Below are 24,207 nucleotides of genomic sequence, written 5' to 3'. Positions count from 1 at the left end.
CATCCTCCGCCGCCGCCCGCCACCGCCGCGCCGCCGCCGCCCGCCACCGGCGGCACCGGGCCCGCGGGGGGCGGTGGGGCGCCGGGTTTGACGGCTGGGAGCGGCGGCGGCGCCCCGGCCGCTTTCCCGCACGGCGACCCGGCCCTGAACGAGCAGGAGAAGGAGCTGAAGCGGCGGCTGAAGAGGTTGTACCCGGCCGTGGACGAGCATGAGACGCCGCTGCCCCGCTCCTGGAGCCCGAAGGACAAATTCAGTTACATCGGCCTCTCGCAGAACAACCTGCGGGTGCACTACAAAGGTGAGGGCCGGGGCAACAATAACAGGAAATAACGCTCCGCGCCCTCCTCCTCCTCCGCGTCCCCCCGCACGGCTCCGAGCTGCCTTGCCCCAGCCTCGGCCGTCCCCGGGTCGGGGCGGCGCCGGGTCTCGGGGCGGCGGCGGTGCGGGGCTCCTTCCTGCGGGGAACGCGGAACCGGGGGGAAGGGAGAGAGGGGGAGGAGCGGTGCGTTTAGGGGGGTGAAAATGAGATGAAGCTCTCTGAGCTTGTAGGGTTGTGAGAGAAGGGGGTGGCCGTGGGACTTGTGTCTGCTGAGGCGGTTTTGTAACTTCGTGCCTCCTGGTTCAACTTGCCGGTTCTCCGAGGAAAGATAAAAATCGAACTGCGTGCGCGTACGAATCCGTGAGAAGCGAGCGTAGGAAACCGGCGAGTGTTGGTTGTTATGAAATGTCATAAAAGCTGGAAACGCCGGCGTACGCTCTGACCTGAAAAAACACGGCCACATCTGGTGCTCCAGGCCTGCTCCGAGGGGAGAGTGCTGAGCTTCAACACCGTTTCTGCGCTGGCTGGCGGCGAGGAGCCGGCTCCTTTGTCAGTGCCCAACGAACGGGAGGGGAGGAAACAACCCCGCAGTCACCCTTCTGTGCACGGTGGTGAAATTCAAGTGAAATCCCGATAAACACGTTACTGTTTAATCGCAGGGGGAAAACGGCAACACAAACACATGGCAGGATTTGGCTGCCGTGAAAGGATTAAATGTACTCTCGGGGACCTTTTTTTTTTTTTTTAATAGAGAGGCTTTATTATGACATACAGAATACTCTGTTAAAAATGCTAAGTGTGCTGTGCCGTATGAAGCTAGTGTGGGAGGCTGGCGGCCAGCTACAGAGCAGGTTTCTGGGAGGCCCCGAGTGATTTAAGGACGTGTTATTTAATACCCAACTTCACATTTCCTGGCTTTTGTTCAGTTTTTCATGACCTTGTATTTTTAGAAGCGTTTTGTATTTTCTGCTGCTTAGTGGCTGCAGTCGGTTCGTGTTGGTTTTTTTTTTTTTCTTCATAGGATGATCATAGCTTTCTGGCCATCGAGTCTTCCTGTGTGTTCTGCTTTGCCCTACTCTTTTTGCTCATGAACTAGAATTTAGAGACTTTCTGGTCAGCCAGTGTAATTGGAGAAGTATATTTTCAGGCTTTATTTGTGCTATTTCTGATTTCCTTCTCTTTGCCTTAGTATTAAACCAGAAATGTGTTGCTTTCAAGAGATTACAGCAGGCTCTGTATGCCTCTGAAGTAAAGACAATGTAGGAAATGCCGTGGATGCTCTACCAGAAGTTGTGAAGCACAGTTGGTAGGTTATAGCAATAAAATGCCTTTGCTCTTGCTCTTAAGTAATAGTAAGTTGTGGAGGTTGGAGAGTTCTTAAATTAGCCTAGGGGTCTGTGAAAAAGAGAGGTGTCATGAATGGGTTTTTCTTTCTCCCAGCTACAAGTGGGAGTGAATGGCCTCTCAAGTGGCCCCTCTTTTCTCTCTGGGAGCTGAATGGTGGTGGCTGTGAAGGCAGCCCCAGTGTGTGTTACCAGCCTGGCAGCTGGGCTCAGCAGTGCAAGGTATGGGGCACTCCTACCTGAGGCACCATGGGGGGAAGTCACTGAAACGTTGGCCGTCTTTTTTCACCTCCACGCATCCTGCAGCCCTACGAATGCAGTAAAAGGGAGGAAAATGAGGAGGTTCAGTGAGGATGGTAAGGGCAGGTAGCATGCAGAAATGTGCGTAGTATCGTGAAATGTTGTCTCTACAAATCAGCTGCAAGTAGAGGTCTCAAAAGAAAGCATTCAAAGTATCTTCTTAAAGGATATTAGATAACTTCAGAAGCACCAAAGAGGCCAAGCTTTTGTGAAAGAATGGTAGATGTTTTTATTAAAAGTGTGAATGATGCGTTGGACGCAGATTAAGATCTGTTGTTGTGGACCAAAGTATCCAAGGAAGGGGGAGAAGATGGGTCTGGCCAAAGAAGCCAGTGGTCAAAATTGGTTCTTCTCTTTTCTTGTGTTAATGATGCACTTTCTCAAGCTTTCCCTGCTGCTTCTGTAGTTTTTTGACTACAGAACTGTTTATCCACCATTCTGTGGTGGATAGGAGGCATGTTTTTCTGCCATCAGAGGACCACAGAACACCCCAAGTTGAAGGGACTTGCACAGGACCACCTGAAGTTCAAACCCTGTGTTAAGGAGCATTGTCCAAATGCTCCTTAATCTCAGTCAGGCTTCACCCTGAGTGTGTTGGGGGTACTTGCTTCTGGAAAGATAGTGTGTTGGGGTCAGGAAACAATCAGAGGAAACACCTTCAAAGTGGCTTTTTCATATCGCTTTGTAATTCTGATGTGCTGGCATATTGTGAAAAACTACGCTTCGTTGATTTCCTGGAGAAATTACGGTCCTCTCTCTGGAGTGTTGAAGATTTGTTTAATTTTCTTTCATGTCAGTGGACAACTTGTCTGGAGATGTGAGCTGCTGGAGGTGTCTCTTTGTAGCCATCGCAGCTGTTGTGTTTTATACTGCCTTTCTGGATCTTGTAGGTTTTTGCAGGTGTCCTACGGTGAGCTTAAAAACCAGACTTGCTGCAAACCCAGGTATTGATCAGGGTGTACAGATTTAAAATCCATTGTACCCTCTGGTGTCAGGATGATGGCACTTTAAATTTTGTTGGGGTGAACAAAACTGGAGGCCCCAGTGCTCATGTTCTTTTGTGTTACCCCACAGAATCATAGTAAATTACTTGAGAAGGAAGACATTTGGGGAGGTGGTAGAGGAGATGCCTGGGCTGGCATGTTGTTTATCGGGTGTAATTTCTTTCCACAGTGATTTATTCTGGTACAGTTTTACAAATTCTGGCTTTTGATTAGGAAGCATTGTCAAAATCTGGATGTGGTACTGATGTACATTGGCACTGGTGGTACTATAATACATTAAAGACTGTACCCCAGGGCATTCTTGTTTTCAGATGGACAACAAATGTATGTTTTGGTGTTGCTGCCAGCTAGCTGTCCAAGCTGATAAAGTTAACACTGTCCTTGTGACTGTTGTTTGTAGTATCTCTACATAGAGGAGAAGAAAAAAAAGCAGTATCGTGAGTAGGATTTGCTTAATCTCAAGTAGCTGTAACATTAACAGCTCTGAACTGAAAGAAGGTGGTAAAGGAAGCACAAGAGTTTAGAGCAGTCTTGGACCAGCGTATGCTATGTGTGAAGTAGTTACTAAACCAGTTACTTAGCTATTAAGGTAAGAAAGACATCTTCTAAAGTATTTCTACACATGTACTTGGAATTACCGCTTGGATCTTGTGGACAGCAATGTATATGAATGATGTATGTAATATGTATGTTCCAGTAGGCAGGCAAATTGATTTCATTAGATAGTAATCTATACAATGTAGTATAAGGAGATAAAAATACAGACCTAACCAAGGCAGCAACCAGGAAGGAACTTGTTTGCAGGAGTATGTAAACAAACCAAGCCATTAGTGAGAAAAAATCATGGAAGGTCCTCTGGTAACTTCACTTGTCTTGTGACAGCTCTCAAAAAAACAAACAAACAGAAAAAGCAACTGACAAAAGTTATGCAATTTTGAGAAATTGGCCATTGCGTGAACTTCTTCTAATGTGTCACAGGCCAGAAATCTTAGCCAGGCATTTATTTACAGTGCAGTTGCCTTTGAACTGTCTCTGGTGCCAAACTAAAAGAATTCTATTTTATTTTCCAGTGCAAACTCTGCCTCCCAATTTCTGTAACAAACAAAAAGGGATTTTATAGTAATAATTCTGTGTTGTCATTCAGTGATGCAGGGATTGTGTTAATTTTACTGGCAGAGAACACTTGAAGTACATTCAGTACTCCATGTAAGACATAGTACACAATGTCTGCTTTGAACACTCTCATAGCTCTGAGATGTCTTGTTTTGTTAAATGGGGATGGAAAGTTGAAGTAACATCAGTAATTTGCTCACGTCTTTTTTTTTTTTCTTCTCATTTCAGTAAAAGCTTCTCCTAATGAATCCCAGAGATGATTAGGCCCTGGCTATTTAACTTTTGTCAGTCTGAACGAGTCATTGAACCACCTGTTGGAAATAACTTCAGTTAAGCTTACGTAAACTTCATTTAGGGATTTAAACTGTATAAGCATGTTTACCTCTGTTGAGGTCAACATTTCAGTAGACTTCAGTGCACATGCATAACGCACTTGGATTTCAGTTCAAAGGACAGATTTTTGGAAGTTGAAATGTTTCCTCCAAATATGTTTTTGTCTGAATTAGCTCTTTCAAGTAGATGGAATTTAAATTTAGATGAATTTCTATTTAATCTTGCTAAAGAGCTAATTATACTACTGTTAGTAAAAGTAATTAATGTGAATGACTGCTTAAAAAGAAAATTAAGCTTTACTTAGTAAACACAGACTTGTAGCTGCTGAACATTTTTAGTGAAAACAAAATAGAAAGCATTTGTGGTGATTGAACTTGTCTGTGATCTGGTGTGCTGTGTAAAGCCTAAGCTTTGTGTGCTTGTTTTCCCTTCTCCCTCCAATGCATCTGTTTGCAGAATTCTCATTTTAATGCTGGAAATGAATTTTTAGTATTGAAGATTTACAGTTTGTTTTAAGGCTTTATCTGTATCTTGCAACTATGGAATAACTCTACTTTAGGTAATGCAGAGTAGTGTTCATATAATGCACTTCAGGCTTTTGGGACCTTTGATTCAGAAGTTCAGAGCCAGATGTTCAAGGTACTTTTTATTCAAAAGCAAAGAGGTGAGGATTCAGATCAGCAAAGAACACAGTAGCAGTGTGCCAAGTTTGTGAACTGCCTGACTCCCTCAGAGTCCCATTGATGGCAGTGGCCATAAGAGCCCGATTGAAGTTGTAAACAATTGTAAACACCATATACATCAGGCATATATGGTGTTTCTGTGTTTCCATTTCCAGCTATTGTAAGGTAAAGGACATCACAGTTTCTCAGTTGTTTACTGTTTCAGAGATTTGCTCATTTTCTGCTTAAACACCAACATTTATCTTGTCCTTTGGTAAGAAATCTTGCAGCTCAGCCACCCGCAGTGTAAAGAGCCTCTATTTTGTTTTAAAGTTGGCTGATAACTAGCTTATCTTGGCTCCTCACTCTGTCTAACATAGCTTAGTAGTACCAGAAGTCTCAGCTAACGCGTTGTGGCAGCGTAGAGGTGTTTGGAATGTTTGAAAGTAGTCAACGGCTTGATACTATTGACAATGTTGTTATAAATAATAACTAAGTAACTGCAAATAAAAGCAGCGTACTCAGGTAGTAAAATAGGATTTGTGGGAGATTACATGAAAAGGCCAGCAGTTCTAAATTTAGGTTGTCTTTTGTTTAAATGGCACGAAAGCAGGTCTGGATACTGACTTCCCCAAGCATGTTGTTTCACCACATGAAGTGCTTGGCAGTACTGGTAAGGTAATCCTGGTACTTGTGCTCGTGTGTGGACTTCTCATTTGCACTGTGACAGCTGTGTGTGGCTGTGAACTGGATCAAAGAACGGATCTGCTGCTTAAAAAAATCTGGTGGGTTTTGTAAAGCCAGATCAGTGAATTCAATCTGGTTCATGGTATGTCCTTGCAAGTAGGCGAGGGGGTGTGAGGAGGGAACTAGTTCCAGGAAGAGGTGCTAAGAATATCTTGGGTTGGTATTGTGTCCAAACACTTTATGGTTTCCAAAAAAAAAGTCTCCTCAGTAATAGGTATACATTTTCAATAATATTTGTCTAGTTGCTAATGCTTTAGGCATCTATGTGGACGACTTTTCCAAATAAGGAGACTGACTCAAAGTGAAACTACAGATTGTCAAGTGCATTGAATAATCGAGGGAACTTCTGTCTGTTTTGAAATAAAAAGCTAAGGACACTTAAAAAGAAGGCCATCCTCCCATGTTTTTAAATTAGTGCTTCATTCAATCAGGGGTTGCCGAATTAAAGGAGTCTCTCAGAAGTTTCATGTTGTGCCCGTAAAGTTTTGGGGTGCCTTTTTAGCTGAACTATTTCTGCGTACTGAAGAATGATAATCTAATTTGTAGTAGCTAAATAGTGAATAACCAGCACATGAAAACCAAGGGAACGTGGGGAAGCTGTAGGGTTGTGCATTTGGTTATTGCTTTGGTTGACACTGCCTGAGGAGATAATTTGCCAGTTGCGTGCTGTCTTGTATGGAGGAGTAAATTATTACTTCTTCCTCATCTGAGGAACACGCGGAAGGTAGTTAATAAGTTTAATATAGTAAAATATACAAGGTGATCAAAACATCTTGATATAAAATGTTTATTAATGGCACATCGAAGTGAACGGTGCATTTGCAGCCAGGAAGTTAAGGCAGCTGGCTGGTTCCCTTCAGGTTAGTAATACACTGAGGCAAACTGGTTATGTCACAAGAGCGTTGTGGGTCAGACCTGAACTGGGTGAGCGATGAGTTTGCTGAGCTAGAGAAGTTTTTTATGCAAATGCTATTGTGGTGAAGTGAAGAGCTTTTCTTGGCTGAGTATACATTGTTTGGTAAGAGATGGTGGGTGCTAGCTCTAGGCAAAGAAGCATTTACTGTGTTAGCAACATCTACACTAGAGGGCTCTGTAGATAGAAGTTTAGTAGCATAGGTCAGCTGTGTCTGATTGTTCTGACTGGCTGGGCCATTTTCCTGCAGTTTCTTGCTTGCTCTGTGGCTGGGCTTCCTGCATGTGGGATGTATAATCTGTTCCTAAGCACTAATTCCAGTATTAACACCGCTGGAAGAAGATACTACTTTTTTTTTTTTTTTTTTTTTTTTTTTTTTTTTTTTTGTATATTCAGATTGATTGGTCTCCACGTGCCAGCAGGCCTCCCTCTCTGGGCTGGAGGTGGCAGTGCTGAAGCCTGAGCCTGGCTCTTTCATTTTTCCTCAGACCCACCTTGAGTCTGGCAATGGGATCTGCGTGCGTTTTTCTTATGACAGTGACAATCTTATTCCTGGACAATCTGCTGTCTTACTGAAAAGCCTCCTGCCAGATTCCACTTTATTTTTATTTTTTTAATACTATATACTAGGTTCCAGTGTATGACTTGAACACAATAGCTGAGGGATTTTGGTATGTTCAGGGAAGACTGGGCTTGCTTGAACAGGTTGTTGCTAAAAACAAGTCAGCAGGCCTTAAGCCTGCTTCCGTGTGGTCTGTGGAACAAAAGGCTTTGAAAAAGGTGATGCATCTGGAAGAATCACTCCTGGCAGAGTGTAAATAGCTCTTGGGTTAGGTTGAACAACTTGAGAGTAGGCAGGAGTTGAGATTTTTGTTGTAGAAAAGCTGGTATCTACTGAGGCTTGTAAGGAGTAGGAACTATATTAACTCAGTTGCAGGCTGATGTTAATGTTGTCCTGAAATAGCATTCAGAATGTGGAAGTGAATTACAAGTCACATAGCCTATAAAGTGACTGATATACTCTGAGAAACATTAGAATTAAAGTGTCTTAAAATTAACCTGAAGATTCAGTAGCAGTAAGCATTAGAATAAACTAGTTGTATCATTTTCTTAGTCTATAAAAGTGAGTCAGTGCTGTGTTTGAGAAGTCATGCAGGACTTTTAAATCCAGGTGGGCTTTTCTCAGCTGTATGACTTGCTACAGTGAAACTTTTCTAGCTTCCTGTTGCATAGTAATAGAACTTCTAGGAGTAATATATTCAACACTTCTTGTAGCATGCTTAGTTGCAGTCCATGTTCCTGTAATGGGAGCTAAATACTGGAAGAGAATATGCCAGCATAAAAATAGGGCTAGCTAGAATACTGTAAATTGCTTGCTTGCTACATAAGCCTTTTATTTAGAGGAGCTGATGTGTATACCTTTGATTTACCTTCCACAGTTATTTCTAATACATTTTCATTGTGTTCTGAATGTGACTGTTTTTCAGGTCATGGCAAAACTCCAAAAGATGCTGCTTCTGTTCGAGCTACACATCCTATACCTGCAGCCTGTGGCATATACTATTTTGAAGTTAAAATCGTCAGCAAGGGAAGGGATGGGTGAGTAATGAATGCATTATTAATTATTACTTAAAATAATGTTTCAATCATCTTTCAGTCAACAGATGTTTTTGGTATCAATGCTTTTTTTTCCATATGTTAACAGTTTTTATGTAGCATAATTCCTTATTCATGAGAAGTTACACTCTGATGTTTGGTTAAGTAAGTTGACTGTGGTATTAATCTTCCACAAATCAGTGTATGTAGTGAATGCCATGATAACATCTACTTCTTTGCTCTTGACAGGGGAGTTGGGGTTTAAATGACTTAGTTTGTGTGTGCTTTTACCTGTAACGGTGTGGTATGTCTGTACAGACACTAGGTAATTTTTCAGAAGTGTTTAGGATGTGCAGCTGATGAACTTACCTCTGTAGTGCAGTCTTTTCATACATGCTCTATTAATTTTAAAAAGTAAAATTATCCTTAAAGCTACTTTTTATTCTGCAGTTATAAGAGGACGGGGGGGTGCTCTGAATGGATATCTGGGAATTTGTCACTGTAGAAAGAATGCGAGTGAGTGAATGAGTACAGCTGGTATTGTGAAGGAATATTTTGAAAAGCTGGCCTCTCAGTATTGCTGTTGCCTTTGAAGGCTGTGGTAGTTTGTTATCAATTCTGTTCTCAAAAGTTCTCTCTGGGAGACTTGTTTGCTATCAGAATCTTGCACCTGCAGTTGCTGTTGTCATATTGTGAAGACCTAAGTATCTTTAAGTTAAGACAGTAGTAATTAGTGTTTCTGGTAATGATTTGCTATCAATTTTTTTTTTTTACTTAAACACTTGAAAAAAATCTGCCCTTTTGCTGGCAGTTAAATAGAGTACTGTGATTTGCTAGCAATGCTATGCCTTTTCCTGAAATACATTTGTGCCTGTTAAGGTTGGAAGTTGTTTTCCTCTTTCTTATTTAAATGATGGACTTTAAAATGCTGCCGATGTGTATGAAGGACAGAGTGTTGTTTTACCAAACCTCACACTTAACCCTTTGCTGCCTTTTAGTCGCTTCTAGTGCAGAAGGTTGTTTGGGGCAGTCTACAAAAGTGGAAGCCGCCTTCAAGAATTTCAAGATTTGTGAGCTGTCTGTAACTAAGACTTGTGAATTAACAAGTGAGCTGTTTGTTTTCTTCGTGTAGTTTCTTAGTGTAATACAGCATGGGTGCACAGAGCCAAGGCCAAATCTAGCTTTAGTTGCTGAAGAGCAGGAACTGGTGTGGGGCCTCAGTGGACGTTTCCATCTCTAGACCCTGCCTTCAGTACCAAGAGACTTTTGACAAGATGCAGTGTGAATCTCACAGTTCTGTGTTTTCCTGTGTTCAAAATAATAACTTATTTTCAAATTATTAAACTGGGAAATATAATGCAGAGACATACAAGTAGGTCTACAAAGAACAGTCTTATGGGCTTTATTAGTTCTTTCTCATTCCCTGTTGTTTCAGCTGGCTGGCTCCACACACAGTCTCAACATTTTTTTTTTTTCTTCCTGGCATCTGGTAATGGGAAAAGAGTTCATGTAGACTATGACTGTAGGGGACCAGCATGCAACTAATATGATCAATTAGTTGGAATGCCTTACTGTTGCAAAAGAATGTACTTTCAAGTCTGAGCCTGGCTGTGGAAGCACAACAGCCCTTATTTTATGGTGCTGTTTAAAATAAAATCCTGGACTACTAGAGGCAACTTGACTATCTGTCTGCAAGATTAAGTACAGCTTGCAGCCTTCATAAATGCCAATGGAGAATATAATGCTGTTTGCAATTCCCTTTGGTAGTGGCCTTTACTTTTAGTGTTTGTTTCTTATAAATGTGCAGCTTAAAGTATTTAATCAATGAATTAAATTATATGAGCAAGTCTATCAGCATTCATGTTTGTGTACTCTAGCATAGTGTGGCTTGCCTCAAATCATCAAAACCTCTTACTAAAAACCTTGTCTAGGAGATCTGATTTTTTTTTGTCACCTGAGAACTTGGTGGTCCTGTTCCTGGACTTTGATCTTGTTTATCTCAAGGTTCCTGAGCAATCACAAAGCTGATTTTGCCAGTGTCATCTAAGTTTCTAGAGTAGGGGCTTAATTATACCAGCATACATCGATGGTCTGGGAATGGAAGTGAACAAGGATGTGCGAAGTCCTGTTCTTGTGACTTGGGAATCAGTTACAGTCCCCTTGCTTTCTGGAAGTGACCCCCATGTGTCCGTTCTCTTTGCTAGGCTGGTATGTGCAAATGAGAATATATCCACTCTCAATTCTTGATTTTACTTTCCTCATGCTGGCTTTCACTGAGCCATGCTAATCTTTTGCACATGTAGCTCCTCTGGCTTCGTGTAAAGGAGAAATGCATCTGCCTTACAGCGCAGCATTTTATTTTAGATAGCAGCAAATCCCACCCTCTTTTTGCAACTGGAAGTTGCTTGCATGATGCTGTCATGGTTTATGTAAGCTCTAGTGGTCTGTGGGCATTCTTCTTTAGTGATCAAGAGTCATCTGTATCCTCTCTGTTAGGAATCCATGAGCTTTACTGTACCCTTTGGTTGCTCTCTTTGGGCACTCTAGGCTTAAATATACTCCAGTTTCACTTTCCTAAGGGCTGTCTGAAGGGTGTCCAGTGGCTACCAGAAGCCAAATGCTGTCCTGTCATTCTGTGTTATAAATAGCTTGTGTGTGTATCGCAGGGCGATCATCTGTTTCTACACGAGTTTCAGACCTAGGCTTGTTGATATGTGCAGTGAATCTCCTCTTTTCCAGTCAGAGCAAGTTTTTTGTTGTGTTTACGGTTTTTATTCTAAGCTGTGGTTTGAATGCTTTGTGATGATTCAGCCATGAAAAGCAGCAGTCTCTGAACGCTCGCTGAGGTCTCTTGCCCTGTCCCAGTTTGTAGCTGTTTGTGTTAGCTACACGATAAACCTGAGTGGGTAGCTTGTTCTCCAGAAGCTGACCTCAAGACTGAGTTGTTTTTTAGCCTAATTAGTTCCCAGTATGTCTGTTTATATGGCAGCGTACAGAGAGAGGGCTTCTTGGAGCAGAAATGAGCATCTGCCCCCTGGTAGGGAGGGAATGCCATTTCTAGTTTTAGAACCAGCTCATGCCCACCTAATGTTAGTTCAAATGCAGGATTTAATGGTTGTCAAGTCTTTCACTTGGAGAGTGTGGTTGTGGTTTTTTTTTGTTTGTTTGTTTGTTTGTTTTTTGCTTTTTGGTCAGTTTCCTTCCCTGGGCAAGTAAATTTTTGGGGAAAATGCATTTATACTCAATGTCTTTAATGCTGCCCATTCTTTATCTCGTGCATTGATTTGTAAGCCCAATTTTGAACAGTGGGCAACTGATACTATTGCCGTTTATTTCTAGGCAATTTTTTGTACTTTTAGAACAGCTGAGGAAGATAAATGCTTAATTACATCCACTTAGAGGATTTTATCTTCTTCTTTTGAGAAGAATGAAATCAGGAATTGGAAATGCGAAGTTGCCCAGAAGAAGGAAAAAAAAAACAAAGAACACTGAGGTTGGAAAGGCTGCAGTGTTTTTAGCAGATAGCACAGAGCTAACACCTCTATGGGAGCAACTGCTCTGTAGTGGGTTGTACTGATGCAAATATTTACAGACAAGCTTTGTATTGCACTTGTAAGATCTGCTAAACGTCCTGCAAATGTTACAACAACTCACAGGTGTATCAGTGTGGTTTTTAGCAGCGTTGGCTTATGGCTGTTTTTAAACACTGTCCAATACAACTAGATTTCTGTTTTGGCTATGTTTTGCAGTATGCATGGTGTATGCGGTGAGGTGAGTGAAGAAATAAGCAGCAACTATCCCAAAACATCCTGGTGAATTACATTTCAATTTCCATGGCACCCATGCCTGTGGCTTAGGCAGAATTTTAGCGTGTTTGAGTGATGCTTGTGACATCCAGCATTGTGCTGTCCTTTAAAGTATGTGTGTAAATCTTCAAGCAGAAACAATGCTTTCTTGCAAAAAATATTGCTGATGCAATAAGCTGTCTTTTCCTTTTTGGCATCCAGTGTACCTGTTTTCTTGTAAACAAACCACAGAAAAATATTCAGTTGCTGTTTTCTTTGTGTTTGTTTTGTATGCTACTAACCTAACAGAAAAACTTCATGTGGTCTATTTTTGTCCTTCTGTTGTGTCCTCAGAAAGCAATTATTTATTGTAATAACAGTCATCTGTTACCACAACGTGCAATCTTCTCTTACTCTCTGTTTACATGTTATTAGCATTCGTTAGCAGAGTACTTGTTTTAATTCTACTTCATATACAAGAAAAGTCTGAAGTAGCTTTATTATCTTAATGCTCTGACTTAATGCAGAAGGAGATTGGATTGTGAAATAGCAAGTGTATTTCCTCTATAACTGTAGCACTGCTTTGTTTTTTATCCATGCAGGTGATAATTGTAGTTCTTTCCCACTCGTCAGATGTTTAAAAGTGCAGGAGGATTATTGAGTTGGTCAGAGATACCTGCAGCTGGAACAAGGAAGGGTTTTGTTTGTTGATGTTTTCTAGAAATTTAAAAAGAAAGTGTAGAGACTGTCTCATTTCTTCATTTCTGCTTCTTACAGAATTGTAAGTTATTCCTTTCTTACAAGGTTCAGCCACATAAATAAACTGCATGGATGATACTCTCACTGTCTTGCATTATCTTATTGTCTGTGCAGCTGTTCTTTTTTTGGCTGCAGTGTCACCAGAAAGGCTTTTGTTCTCAAGAAGTGTCACTAGACAGAAATGGTGCAATCTCAGAGAGTGAGAGGGCTATCTGAAGGTTGGAACAGTAAATAGCTATCTCTAGGATCATTACAGGAAAATGGTATAGGAGTAAGTTTCACGCGCTGCCAAAGATGACTGTCTGATTTTTCTTTTCCTCTCCATGTAGAACTAGATCCATCTAGTCGGGTTTATCATGTTCAAAATACTGTTTCCTTGGCAACATTTCACAAAATTAAACTTGTTTTCAGTTTGATATGAAAGACTTGAACTGTCTATGGCATATTTTGAAACACTTAAATAGAGAGAAGTTTAACAGCTCGTATCTTATTGTGAATGTGCAGACAATAAGAGTCTCAGATGAGCACATTCCTACAAAATTTTAATGCAGACTAGCTCTGTGAAAGATGAAATCTGAATACCTTCTTGGTATGCTGTATTTCTGTGCACTGCCAGTAAAGACAGTGTAGAAAATAACAGGAAGATGTGATTTGGACTTTGTATATCCTTCCAGTCAGTCGGTTGCGTAGCCTCTTAAGTTCAGTGTTAAGATTCTTAAAGATGTTGTGTTTTTTCCCTCCTTGTACCCTTTTGTAAGATAATAACTTGACAGTAAAACAAACTCCACCTGTTTTATGACTGAATTTTTTCAGCACGTGTGAAAATTGAGGATCTTTCAGTTGCCTTATTTATGAATTTAAGGTCACATAGTGCTTGGACTACTTAGGTCATTTTGTTACACAAATTACAGAAACTCTGGTTTTACTACTGTATGGTGTTAAGTTGCTTTCTTCATAGCCTGGAGCTGCTGTAAACCTACATGCTATAAAACTTTAGTCTCCAGCAAAAATGTGAGTTTAGCTTGTTGTATGGAAAGGCTCTTGAAGAAGAAAGAGTTATTGTGAGCTTAATGCTTCTCATGCATTTCACTGGAAGAAAGCCCAAGTTTTTTTGTATTAGTGGAGAATAAAAGTACTTAGCATAATACCTGCATTTTTGATGTTTGCTTTTCCATTACTTTGTGGAAAACAGTTGAATCTTAATTTGGGTAATTCTTGTCACTGAAGCAAGTCTTATTGCAGGTAATGACTATGGGCTTAAATATGAACTAAACTGGTTTATAAAGCAAACAAAAATCTTTCTCAAATTATGAAGCTTAGAGTTGCCGGGAAAAGAAATTAAACAGTTGCATGTAGCAGTTTGCATCAGTACAACTTGTGTTGATGCATTTTATGACATCTAAAACCTGTACATCATGATACCATTTCACCCCTCAATTTACAGTTGTTTACCTAGTTGACTAACTACACATCAACCAGAACAGATGGTGTTAGCCAAATTTTGCTCATTTCTCAACTGTAAATGGTAGCCATCCCTTTCTCCTTCTGAAGGGTGTCTACAATAGACGTGTCAATTATTTAAAATGTTTTAATCTGATTTTAGTTGAATTTCAATTCATGCCGTGTCCCTTTGGTGCAGTGTTGTTACCATTCAGCAGTCCTAAGTGAATCCCAGGGAAAAATACATCCTGTAGACATCCATCTCCTTGCCAATATGGTGTCAGCATTGTTTTAGTCACCACCAATGGCAGAATCCTTGTTCCTGACTATATAGAGTCTGCTGGATATCTTAGTCAGTGACTCCACCTTTACCATTGTTAGCAAGCTAAAGAGAAAGCTCAGAAGTTGCAGAGTATGTTATGAGGACATGGGCTAGTGAAGAAACTGAGTAGATGAGGTTGGTGGGTGGATTTGATGATCTTTTATGTGTTTTCCAGCCTGTATGATTCTGTGTTCATCTAAGGGAAGCATAGGTAGTACCAAAGTGTTTCCTAGGTGATCATTTTCTATCAATTATCTACTTTCTTCTGTATAACCTAAATCTTGTCTCTGTAAGAATACTGAAATGTACCTTAGTTTGGTTGAACGTTTTTTAAATTTTTTAAATGATTTGATTTGAAAGGCTTCCAGCAGTTGATGGTTATCTAAAAATAAAAAATGTTTTGAATTGACCAAGAGGAGGCTTTACAAGAATGGATTTTCAGTCTTTACGTGAGAATTCTTCATGCATCAAGCTCTACTATGCTTACTTTTTAATACAAAATCAGTGGTTTTCCACTTGTTGCTTTCATTTATGATTGTTGTCTCTGCTGTAATGGTGTCTTAGTGATGTAATTCACAATGCAGATAAGACTGATGCTTTCGTTTGTTGCCTTTTTTGCTTCAGCTCTTCAGTATCCCTAAATGTGATATAAGCAGTACATATGTTTGTGAGATTCCATTTCATGAGTTGGAGGGTAAGGAAGATTGATACCGTAATTAATAGTAGCAGAGGAGGGCTGATGTAGAATGTCAAACATAGAAGCAGATAAGGTTACTATTGGAGATGATCATTACAAAAAGCAGAAACCCCTTTATGCAGTTAAATATGACTTGTGTTTTCCTGCTCAGTTTCATTCTATGTGGGACATATTTTAAATAGATCAATTTGTGTTTTCTAGTAGATCAGTTCCATTAAAAAACTGCATTTTACTAAATGAGAACACAAAGGTCATGCTTGTTGTCGTGAGCTATTTTCAAATTGGTACAGGGAAATATATTTTGTTAATATGGCTTATCCAGTATTTCATGGTAAACTTATGCTAATTAGTTTGAACTGCTGTCAAAAGAATTTGTGTGCTGTGATAATCTAAGAAATGTGAAGTTTAGGTGATGCCTGCTTTGGCTGGTTCTGTTTGCTTTTGGTTTTTTTGTTTTGGTGTGCTGGTAAAAGCTGAGCTTTTCATTGTGTTTTTCTTTCTGATTTCCCGCCATCGTGGTTGTGAAGTAACTTTTGCTTAACAAACAGAAGTCAAATTGATTTCACTCGCTTGAAATACTGTTATTGGGAGGGTGGAACTGGGTGATTATTCGTTTTGAGTTTCCTTTATTTGCTATTAAATGGCTAAAAATTGTATCGGACATTGAATATCAAAACTTTTTGTAGAGCTGGCTCTGGAGCCTGATTGACCTAGCAACAACTTGCTTAGACTTAGGATTACTGGTCAGCAAAATAGAAAAAAAAAAAAAAATTAAAAAACAATTAAAAAAAATTCCCCCTTTCCTTTGCCAACAGATTCCTAACAGCTAAGTAATATTACTGTTAAATGTCTTAAGGTAGCATTCTGCTCTGTGATCCAGGCCTTTCATGTTTTAGTTTGATCTTCCTGTGTCACGCGAGGATGTGCTTTGCTCCTGAAAATATGCGCTTTTCCATGCATTTCACAAAATCACTCAATCCAGACTGCAAAACAGGATTGCACGCATTGAATAAAAATGTGATTAGGCCACTTTCTACATTCATGCTCTGAACTTTTAAGTACTGTCTGTATTCTCTATGAGTAACCTAAGATGCCTGGAAGAGAAGTATGTTATCCATCCTGACGGAGACTGTCTATACTAAACAACATATAGCAGGAATGACTTTTTTGTTGAGTTCTCTTGCTGTGGTACCAGTATTAAAGGACATCTTGGTGGCTTAATCAGTGTATGATTAATGCATACAGTGTTTCTTGACAACATCCCCCATGTATACATATTTTTGTAAGAGACATAAATTTCTTCTCTTATTTCACTTTTACAGATACATGGGGATTGGGCTTTCGGCACAGGGTGTCAACATGAACAGGTTACCAGGTATGTTTAGTACTTTTTATATTTGGTAGGTTACTTAGATGGTTCATTTTGATTTGAAATCTACTTGAGCTTCATAGGAAAGTTCTGGTAAGCACCAGAGTGTAGCGTGACATCTGTGTTGTATCTGTTTATCTGCAGCATGTAGAACTTGCAGGTAGAAAGCTTTGCTTTCTGTTGTGTTACTGCATATTTGTTCCTGTACACTGACAACAGGTTATGCAGGTTAGGCAAGCAAATAGACTTAAAAGTTTTAATCATATTTCCTGATTTAAAAAAAAAAAAGCTCTGTGTGCATGTTTTTCTGTACATTGTTAGTTGTCTTTTCAAAAAAGAGAACTGTTTTCTTGGGAAACTAACTATATACAGAGTGTGAAATCATGCTAGATTGACTTTTGTGTGACTATGTTCTCTCTCTTTGAATATCAGTTAGGGTGCTGTACAAACAATTTTTAAAGATGTAACTGATCAGTGTAACTGCATTAATTTTGAGTATTTAATTTATTGGAAGATGCTTAATTTGCCAACTGAAGCTACAGTGCAAGAGTCTGGCATGGGTCACAGTGATTAAGGACCTAAGTATGAAAATACATTAAAAATTTTATGCAGCAAATTGAAGAGAGAGAATAAACCCACAGTCATCTGCTAAAAATAATTGTGGAATTGTCAGTATAAACTCTTAGTCATAATATATATTACCCAGTGGAACTGGTAGCTTGTGTTAGAGATCTTGCTCTGTCATTTTGAATAAGCATTTAATAGAACTGTTAGGAAATATTTTGTGGTGCCTGAAAGTTTATTCCCTTCTAGGAGTTTTTGCATAGTGTTGAATAAGAAGCTGTGAATTTGTTTAGTACAGTAGTGAGGTTTCTTAACTGGTTCTGCATCATCTTTGCCTACAGAATTAGTGCCATGTTTGCATACATAATGACTTGCCTGCTGCCTGTGACTTTCATCTGTATCAATATTTCTTTTCCTTCTTTTTGTGATGGAGGTGGCAAAGCTTAGGGCCACTGTAGTCTAGAGACTCTGCTATTATGCAGAAATTGTTTGCTGACAAGTAGTCATTAAGAACGACCAGGAATTGAAGTATGGTTCCCCAGAGATGTATGTTTGGGTTTTAGGAAGAATTTGATTATGAAATATGGAGACAACAGTTTTGTAAGATGAAAGGAAGAGCAGGAAGATCTTCACTGCTTTGGAGGAGAGCACGTCAGATGTACAGATAGCTTTGAAATTTCAACATTGCAGCTGAGGATGTTTTTGGTGTTGATAATGTTGCATGTTTGCTTAAGGGGAAAGTGTTTTCTAAATTTGTATTGCCTTTTAAGTACTGCAAATGGAGCCACCTGTTCAGCCATTTTGATAAAAGAAGCTGTTGTGATTTTTTTTTTTTTTTTAATGAAACAGTTCTGTTAGTTGCATAAGAAATCTTAGACAGCTGAGCATAATAATTGATCTTTCTATCCTGGTTAGAATATACTAACTTTGCTTTGTCTTTCTGTTATTTTTGTAATAAAGGAAATGAACAACTTGTAAACGCTTTGTCCTCTAGGTTGGGATAAACATTCATATGGTTACCATGGAGATGATGGACATTCATTCTGTTCCTCTGGAACTGGACAACCCTATGGCCCAACATTTACTACGGGTGATGTCATTGGTTGTTGTGTCAACCTTATCAACAATACGTGCTTCTACACAAAGAATGGACATAGCTTGGGTATGGAGAAACATCATCTCTTAATGACAGCATTATGTCTAGAAATCTGATGCTTCCTACGTATTTTAAATCAGAAACAGCTCATGCTAGGAGTGATGTATTTGAACAGTTCTTTTAGTAACCTTATATTCTATGAAATAAATGAAGAATTGCAAAGGATTTCATTTCATACATGTTGTATGCACTAACATGCCTTGTGAATTTGGAAGGATTTGCCATAGCATCTCCTTCCATAGGACTTACATTTATGAACTCTAAGGCCACAAATATTTAATGTTCATAATAGAAGGCAATTGATAAGAGTATTGAAGAAATGGAGAATGGGTACATAGGTTACTCTGAAAGTAATGCCTTCCTCTTTATTTCCACGCAACCTGAAGTTGATACAAAGAGCACAGTAACGCCATTTGTGAGAGCCTGTTTTTAGCTGCAGAACTCTAATTTTCAACATAGCCACCACTGTTAGTTGGGTTTTTTTTGCAGCCGTGAAAAAGTGCATGCTGCACTTGTAACAATCTGCACTAGCAAAGTTTACCCACAGCCACCACTGCTGAAATGCACCACCTGCTGCCTCACTGTGCTCGAATCCAGTCTTTGGTCTCTAAACAGTCAGCGAGCATCAGTGAACGTCAATGAGTGCCATTTTTTCCACATGGAGGAAATCAGTGACACATCTTTGCTTCATCTGTACTTACAGGTCAGGCACCATTCTGTCAGACTGCCCCTCTGCTGCTGTCTGCTGCACTGCGACAGCTTGTGACAGAATGTTGATAGGGAGGTTCAACCTCTACTGCCATACCACCAACATCTGCCTCTGATGTTGCAGGATGGCATAGTAAAATGGGAGATGTTACTTCTGGAGCAGCTTTCAAATTTTAAATTCATTTCTGCTGTATAGGGAGCACTTAACCTTCACTAAGCCCTATATAAAACTAGCATTATTTTGAGCATATCTTGGAGAGCAGTATCTCTTGGATTCCCCATCTGGAGTCATGTGTAGTTGGGATATTGTCAGGAATTACACAAATTGCACTACCGCTAAGTCCATAAGGTATTTATGGTACACTTTAGCATTGTGCAAGACAAATAGTTCTAGAGTTTGAAGATGGTTGAATGTACAAGAATGCAGTAACTTAATGCAATTTAAGGAGCAAAGTGTAAAGTAGTGTAAAGAGAGAAAAAAAAAATCAATTTCCTGCATTAAGGAGAGAGCAGGATCTCTTTACCAAGTCCCAAGATCTTGGAACTGTGCTGAAGGAAGTAAGAAGATTCAAAGGATAAGGCTCAGAAAAAAGAGAAGCTGTCATGGATAGAAATGTGATAAGGAAAAGAGAAGCTAGCTTGAAATGAGATACTGAGATTACAGAGTTTTACAGTCATTATTTAACTTTCTCATGTTTCCAAACATGTAGGAAGTTTGGAAAGTAGTAAAACGAAGGGCATGGCTTGAATTCTCTCAGAACAGAACAGTTTGCTCTGGCCTTGAGCAGATGGGTCTGACTTGGGAGTTCTGTTGCCTGCTACTTGAGCAGGGCTACGATGCCTCCAAAGGTTTCTTTCAAGTAAATCTGTGATTCTATCGTGACTTAATATAAATGAATGAGTATGCTTGAACCATGCACTGTGTAGTGATGTATTTGAAAGATAAGACTGATGTTTTGTTTATTCTAATCTTTAACTTGGTTAAAGCTGAGAGGAGTAATCTACCTTCTTTCATCTTTTGGAACTAGTGGCAGTTGTGATCACATGCACGGAAGGGCTTAGTGGGAAGGAGTAAAAGTTCTTTTTCAGTGAAGGTCTTAATAGAGACTAGATTAGGCCAACTGTGAAATTAACACTCCCAAGTGACAGAAATCTGTTTAAAGAGGGGAACAGAATGGCAAAGAGGAGAGGCAAGTAAAATGTCATCTGCAGTAGAGGGTCTGATAAACGCTTTGTGGATTTCAGAAAGAAACCTGTTCTGATGTGGGCTTTGCTAGACTGACTTTCTAAAACTGGAGTTCTGATTCTCTGTTCAGAGGAAAAAATAAATTAGAGATCTGTGTTGTTGCTTCTTGTTGTCTAGGATTCATAAAATCTCAAATCAGACAACACAGTTTTCTTCTCTGGGCTGCAGATGCAGCAGTAGTATTGGGGATCTTTGGCTCAGTGTGGAATTTGATGCTTCAGAAAGGTCTAAGCTAAGATTTTTGCAAATGTGAAACCCAGGATTGGATGAGAAACGTTCCCCTTCTACCCCCTCTAAAAAGAAAAAGAGGGAATTTGGGAGAGGAGGACCAAAAACACTTGCCTCTTGCCACTTAACTGTTTTTACCTTAATGACGGTTGTGGTTGTTTTGGAATAGAATGAGTTGGATTTCAAAATGTGTCAAACAAATTTTTTTTTTATAACTCTTCACTTAAAAATAAGTGAAAAAGTAGTAGGTAAAATGATAGCTTTGAGGTGTGATGAAAGGAAATATTTACCAGATACATCATCCTTTTGTACCAAAGCTGTAAGAACTCAGTTGCTCTCAAGGTTTGAAATCTTGGTGAAGAATGGAGACAGAAAGCAGTGGTGGGATTTAGGACAAAAGGTTAAAAGCTATGTTTTAATCTTACATTTGAAAAGGCAGTGATTATGAAAATAAATACAGGTTTCAAGGGGTAAGTGGATTTGAATCATTATGTACTTCTAGAAGAAAAAAGTTGAAGTCACAATTCCAACAATTAGAAAAGTACGGAGTACTGTTACTATTTGGCTATTTGGAGAAGTAAACCTCCTCCTATTTATTTTTAAATGATAGCTTTTTTTCCCCTGATCTGCTTGAAGTTCCTGAAATGCACGGAGGTCAGATTTTTCTTTAATCTTGAGATGACAGCATCGGTGTCTTGGTCCTGTGGGTGGGTGGATAGATGCTTTTAATTATGTAACAGAATATCAAGCTATTCTGATCACAAAAAAGTCACCCTGGGGTGAGCTAGAGTGAAACATCTACCATCCTTGTTCAGAGTATTACAGGCATTTGCTGTTTGTAGATATTGCCTGCTTACAAAGAAAAATAATGGCAAGCAAGACATGGATGAGCCTTGACATCTCAATATTAAGACATGCACGTAGAAGAAATACTTTGAGGTTTTCCCCCTAAATTTTAATCTGTAGCAATAATCTTCATGTTTCTTAGTCTGCATATCTGCATGATGCTTGCTAAATCTTTGGCCCTATTATGAAAAACTGTGGGCAAATTATGTGCTTTTGGAAGAAAATAACTTTTTGCCAAATGTTGTTGTTTATTACCCAAGCACATTAGTTGTGCCTGAGCATCATGAATGTCATCATTAACTGCTTATTTTGAGATAGTTTGGGTGAGTTTTCTGAACGTGTGATGATATACTTAAGAAAATGTGACTAGAAGCCAGACATACAGAAATTAATCTTAATTTTCTCCTCATTACAGGCATCGCTTTCACAGATTTACCGGTAAGACAAGCGCATTTTCAGACAACTTTCTATGTGTTACATAAACTGATGTTTAGATTTAACTGGCATTTAGCTTGTATTCCTCAGAAACCCACTGAAAATCCTCTTCACTGATTTAAAATCAGATCCTTTCACCTTTTAAATGATGATTTCTTAATTGAAGCAAAAAGTTTTCTGTTTTTACACCGAACCTCACAGGGTTTTTGCTATTCAGGTATTCAGTGTTCAAGTGATTCTAGTGAACTTCCACCAGAATGTTGTGTATGAAGGAATGGTACATACAATTATTTAGTTTGCACTTGATTTGACAGAGCCAGGCCTTATGTAAAGATCAGTGCTTCATGAAACACCAGCACTGTGCATATGTACAGCTGTGTTACCATATGTGGAAAGGCTGGGTACTTAAGACATTGTCAGTGTAACTCATGCTTGATGCTTAGCTTTCAAAAACATTACAAGTTTGCTTCATGAGATCAAACATTAAAACATTGTTTGTTTGTTTTTTGAGGAAGTTGCAGGTACTTGAAGTCTTTTATCTTTTTGGTTAATTAAATTGTGTTTCCTTAAGATCACTATAAATGTTTTCCCTGTGCTATTGGTACAGGCATGATACTGCACTTACTTTGCTTTTTCTCATCCAGTTATTTCTGATTCAGTCTTGTTAAGGCACAGAGTGTAATGGTTCCATCTGGCCAACTGCTCTGTTAGCTATGGCCATAGGAGGTGGGGAGGAAAAATGAAGCAGGTGGCACAGGGTTGGGTGCTTCATGCAGGAAGCTGCTGCTGTCCTGGATCTGTGGGATGCCAGCAGGAGTACTTGCTATGGTACCAGCACAGGAAAACTGACATCTTCACCTAAAGTTTGAAGCTGGACCCCTCCCCATTAGAATTGATTGCTTTAATCGCATCAAAAGCTTTAAGACTTGTGCTTTGTTGCTTAGTCTAGGCTAGATAACATTATAAACAAGGCTAATTTAGAAAGCCAGAGTAGAGAAGAGACAAGAGAGACTTTGGAATGGTTTTAACAATCATGGTATTTTTCTTTTAGTTTCACTGGGCTTCAGGTTCTTAGTGGCCTATCTGGTGATAACTTTGTACTCATAGCTGCCATTCATTCAGTACACAGTTCTGTAGACCAGCATACCATTATACCATAACACCATTGATTGTGGTGTAAGTAGGATATGGATATACCAAACATAAAGCCAAAAGCTAACTGCTTGCCATACCGTTTCTGAGATGCTAAGAAAGTTAGTTTAATCTCAACCCACAGACTTCACTTTTCTCGTATTTGGCATATTTCAAGTTTGCATTGAGACTTAATCTCTAAGCAGAAAATAAAACTGAGACAACAATGAGTGCTTTGAAGTTTTTTGAGATACAAGTTCAGGAATTCATGAGAACCCCAATGCGCTGTTGCTGTTCTTTTTAGGCATTGCACTTGGATTTGAGGTTAATGAGTCCTCTATCCTGTCAGTTCTTACCATTAAAATTCAGTGATGTTTCTAAGTATTTCACTCCAAAAGGAAAATGGCCCACTTTGTAAGTTTAATTTTTATTCTCTTTTAAAAGAAATTTTAATCATTTAAAAATTGGTACTTAATATTTTGTGAAATTCAAACCGAAAGTTCTAAACTTTTGCACAGTTTTCAAAAGTGCCTTTTCTGACTGGAAAGAGAATGATCACTAAGCCTTACTTAATCATAGAATTGCTCAGGTTGGAAAAGATCTTCAAGATCATAGAGTCCAACCACAGCCTAACCATCCTACCCTCACTCTAACAACCCCCTGCTAAATCAGGTCCCTGAGCACCACATCCAAATGGTTTTTAAACACATCCAGGGATGGTGACTCAACCACCTCCCTGGACAGCCTATTGCAGTGCTTAACAACCCTTGCTGTAAAGGAGTATTTCCTGATACCCAACCTAAACTTATCCTGGCACAACTTAAGGCCATTTCCCCTTGTCCTGTCACCAGAGAGAGCAGAACCAACCTCACTGTGCTGTAAGCACCTTTCAGATATTGGAAGAGAGCAATAAGGTCTCCCCTCAGCCTCCTTTTCCCCAGACTAAACAGCCCGAGTTCTTTCAGTCTCTCCTCATAGGGCATATTCTCCAGCCCCATTACAAGCCTTGTTACTTATTTCAAAATAAAGAATGGTGACCATTGGGAATAAAACTCATCTGTCATTGTATTGCTGGATTGGTAGAAGTTGCTTCAAATGCTGGATGTATGATCCAGGGGTATTTGCTTTTTCACACTACTAGTAACATTGGGGTTGTTACAGAGTTCTGTTGTTTCTTTTTTTTGGGGGGGG

At 39.6% G+C, this 24,207-nt stretch overlaps 1 protein-coding gene across 2 annotated transcripts in view; it reads left to right on the top strand.

The window, feature by feature from the left end:
* The first annotated feature begins 8,250 nt into the window (after window positions 1–8,250).
* Window positions 8,251–24,207, top strand: part of RANBP9 (RAN binding protein 9) — a 27,741-nt gene continuing 11,784 nt past the window's right edge. For both annotated transcript variants that reach the window (XM_042870349.1, XM_042870350.1), the window contains exons 1-4: window positions 8,251–8,333; window positions 16,656–16,708; window positions 18,261–18,428; window positions 21,866–21,888. In XM_042870349.1, the coding sequence (XP_042726283.1) occupies window positions 16,660–16,708; window positions 18,261–18,428; window positions 21,866–21,888 (240 nt within the window). In that variant the 5' untranslated portion in view covers window positions 8,251–8,333; window positions 16,656–16,659. The remainder of the gene's footprint in view (window positions 8,334–16,655; window positions 16,709–18,260; window positions 18,429–21,865; window positions 21,889–24,207) is intronic.

The sequence above is a fragment of the Lagopus leucura genome, unplaced genomic scaffold (genome assembly GCF_019238085.1).
Source record: "Lagopus leucura isolate 7727_CA_CO unplaced genomic scaffold, USGS_WTPT01 Super-Scaffold_100002, whole genome shotgun sequence".
In the NCBI taxonomy this organism is placed as follows: Eukaryota; Metazoa; Chordata; class Aves; order Galliformes; family Phasianidae; genus Lagopus; species Lagopus leucura.
This window is presented reverse-complemented; position numbering and strand designations above follow the sequence as displayed.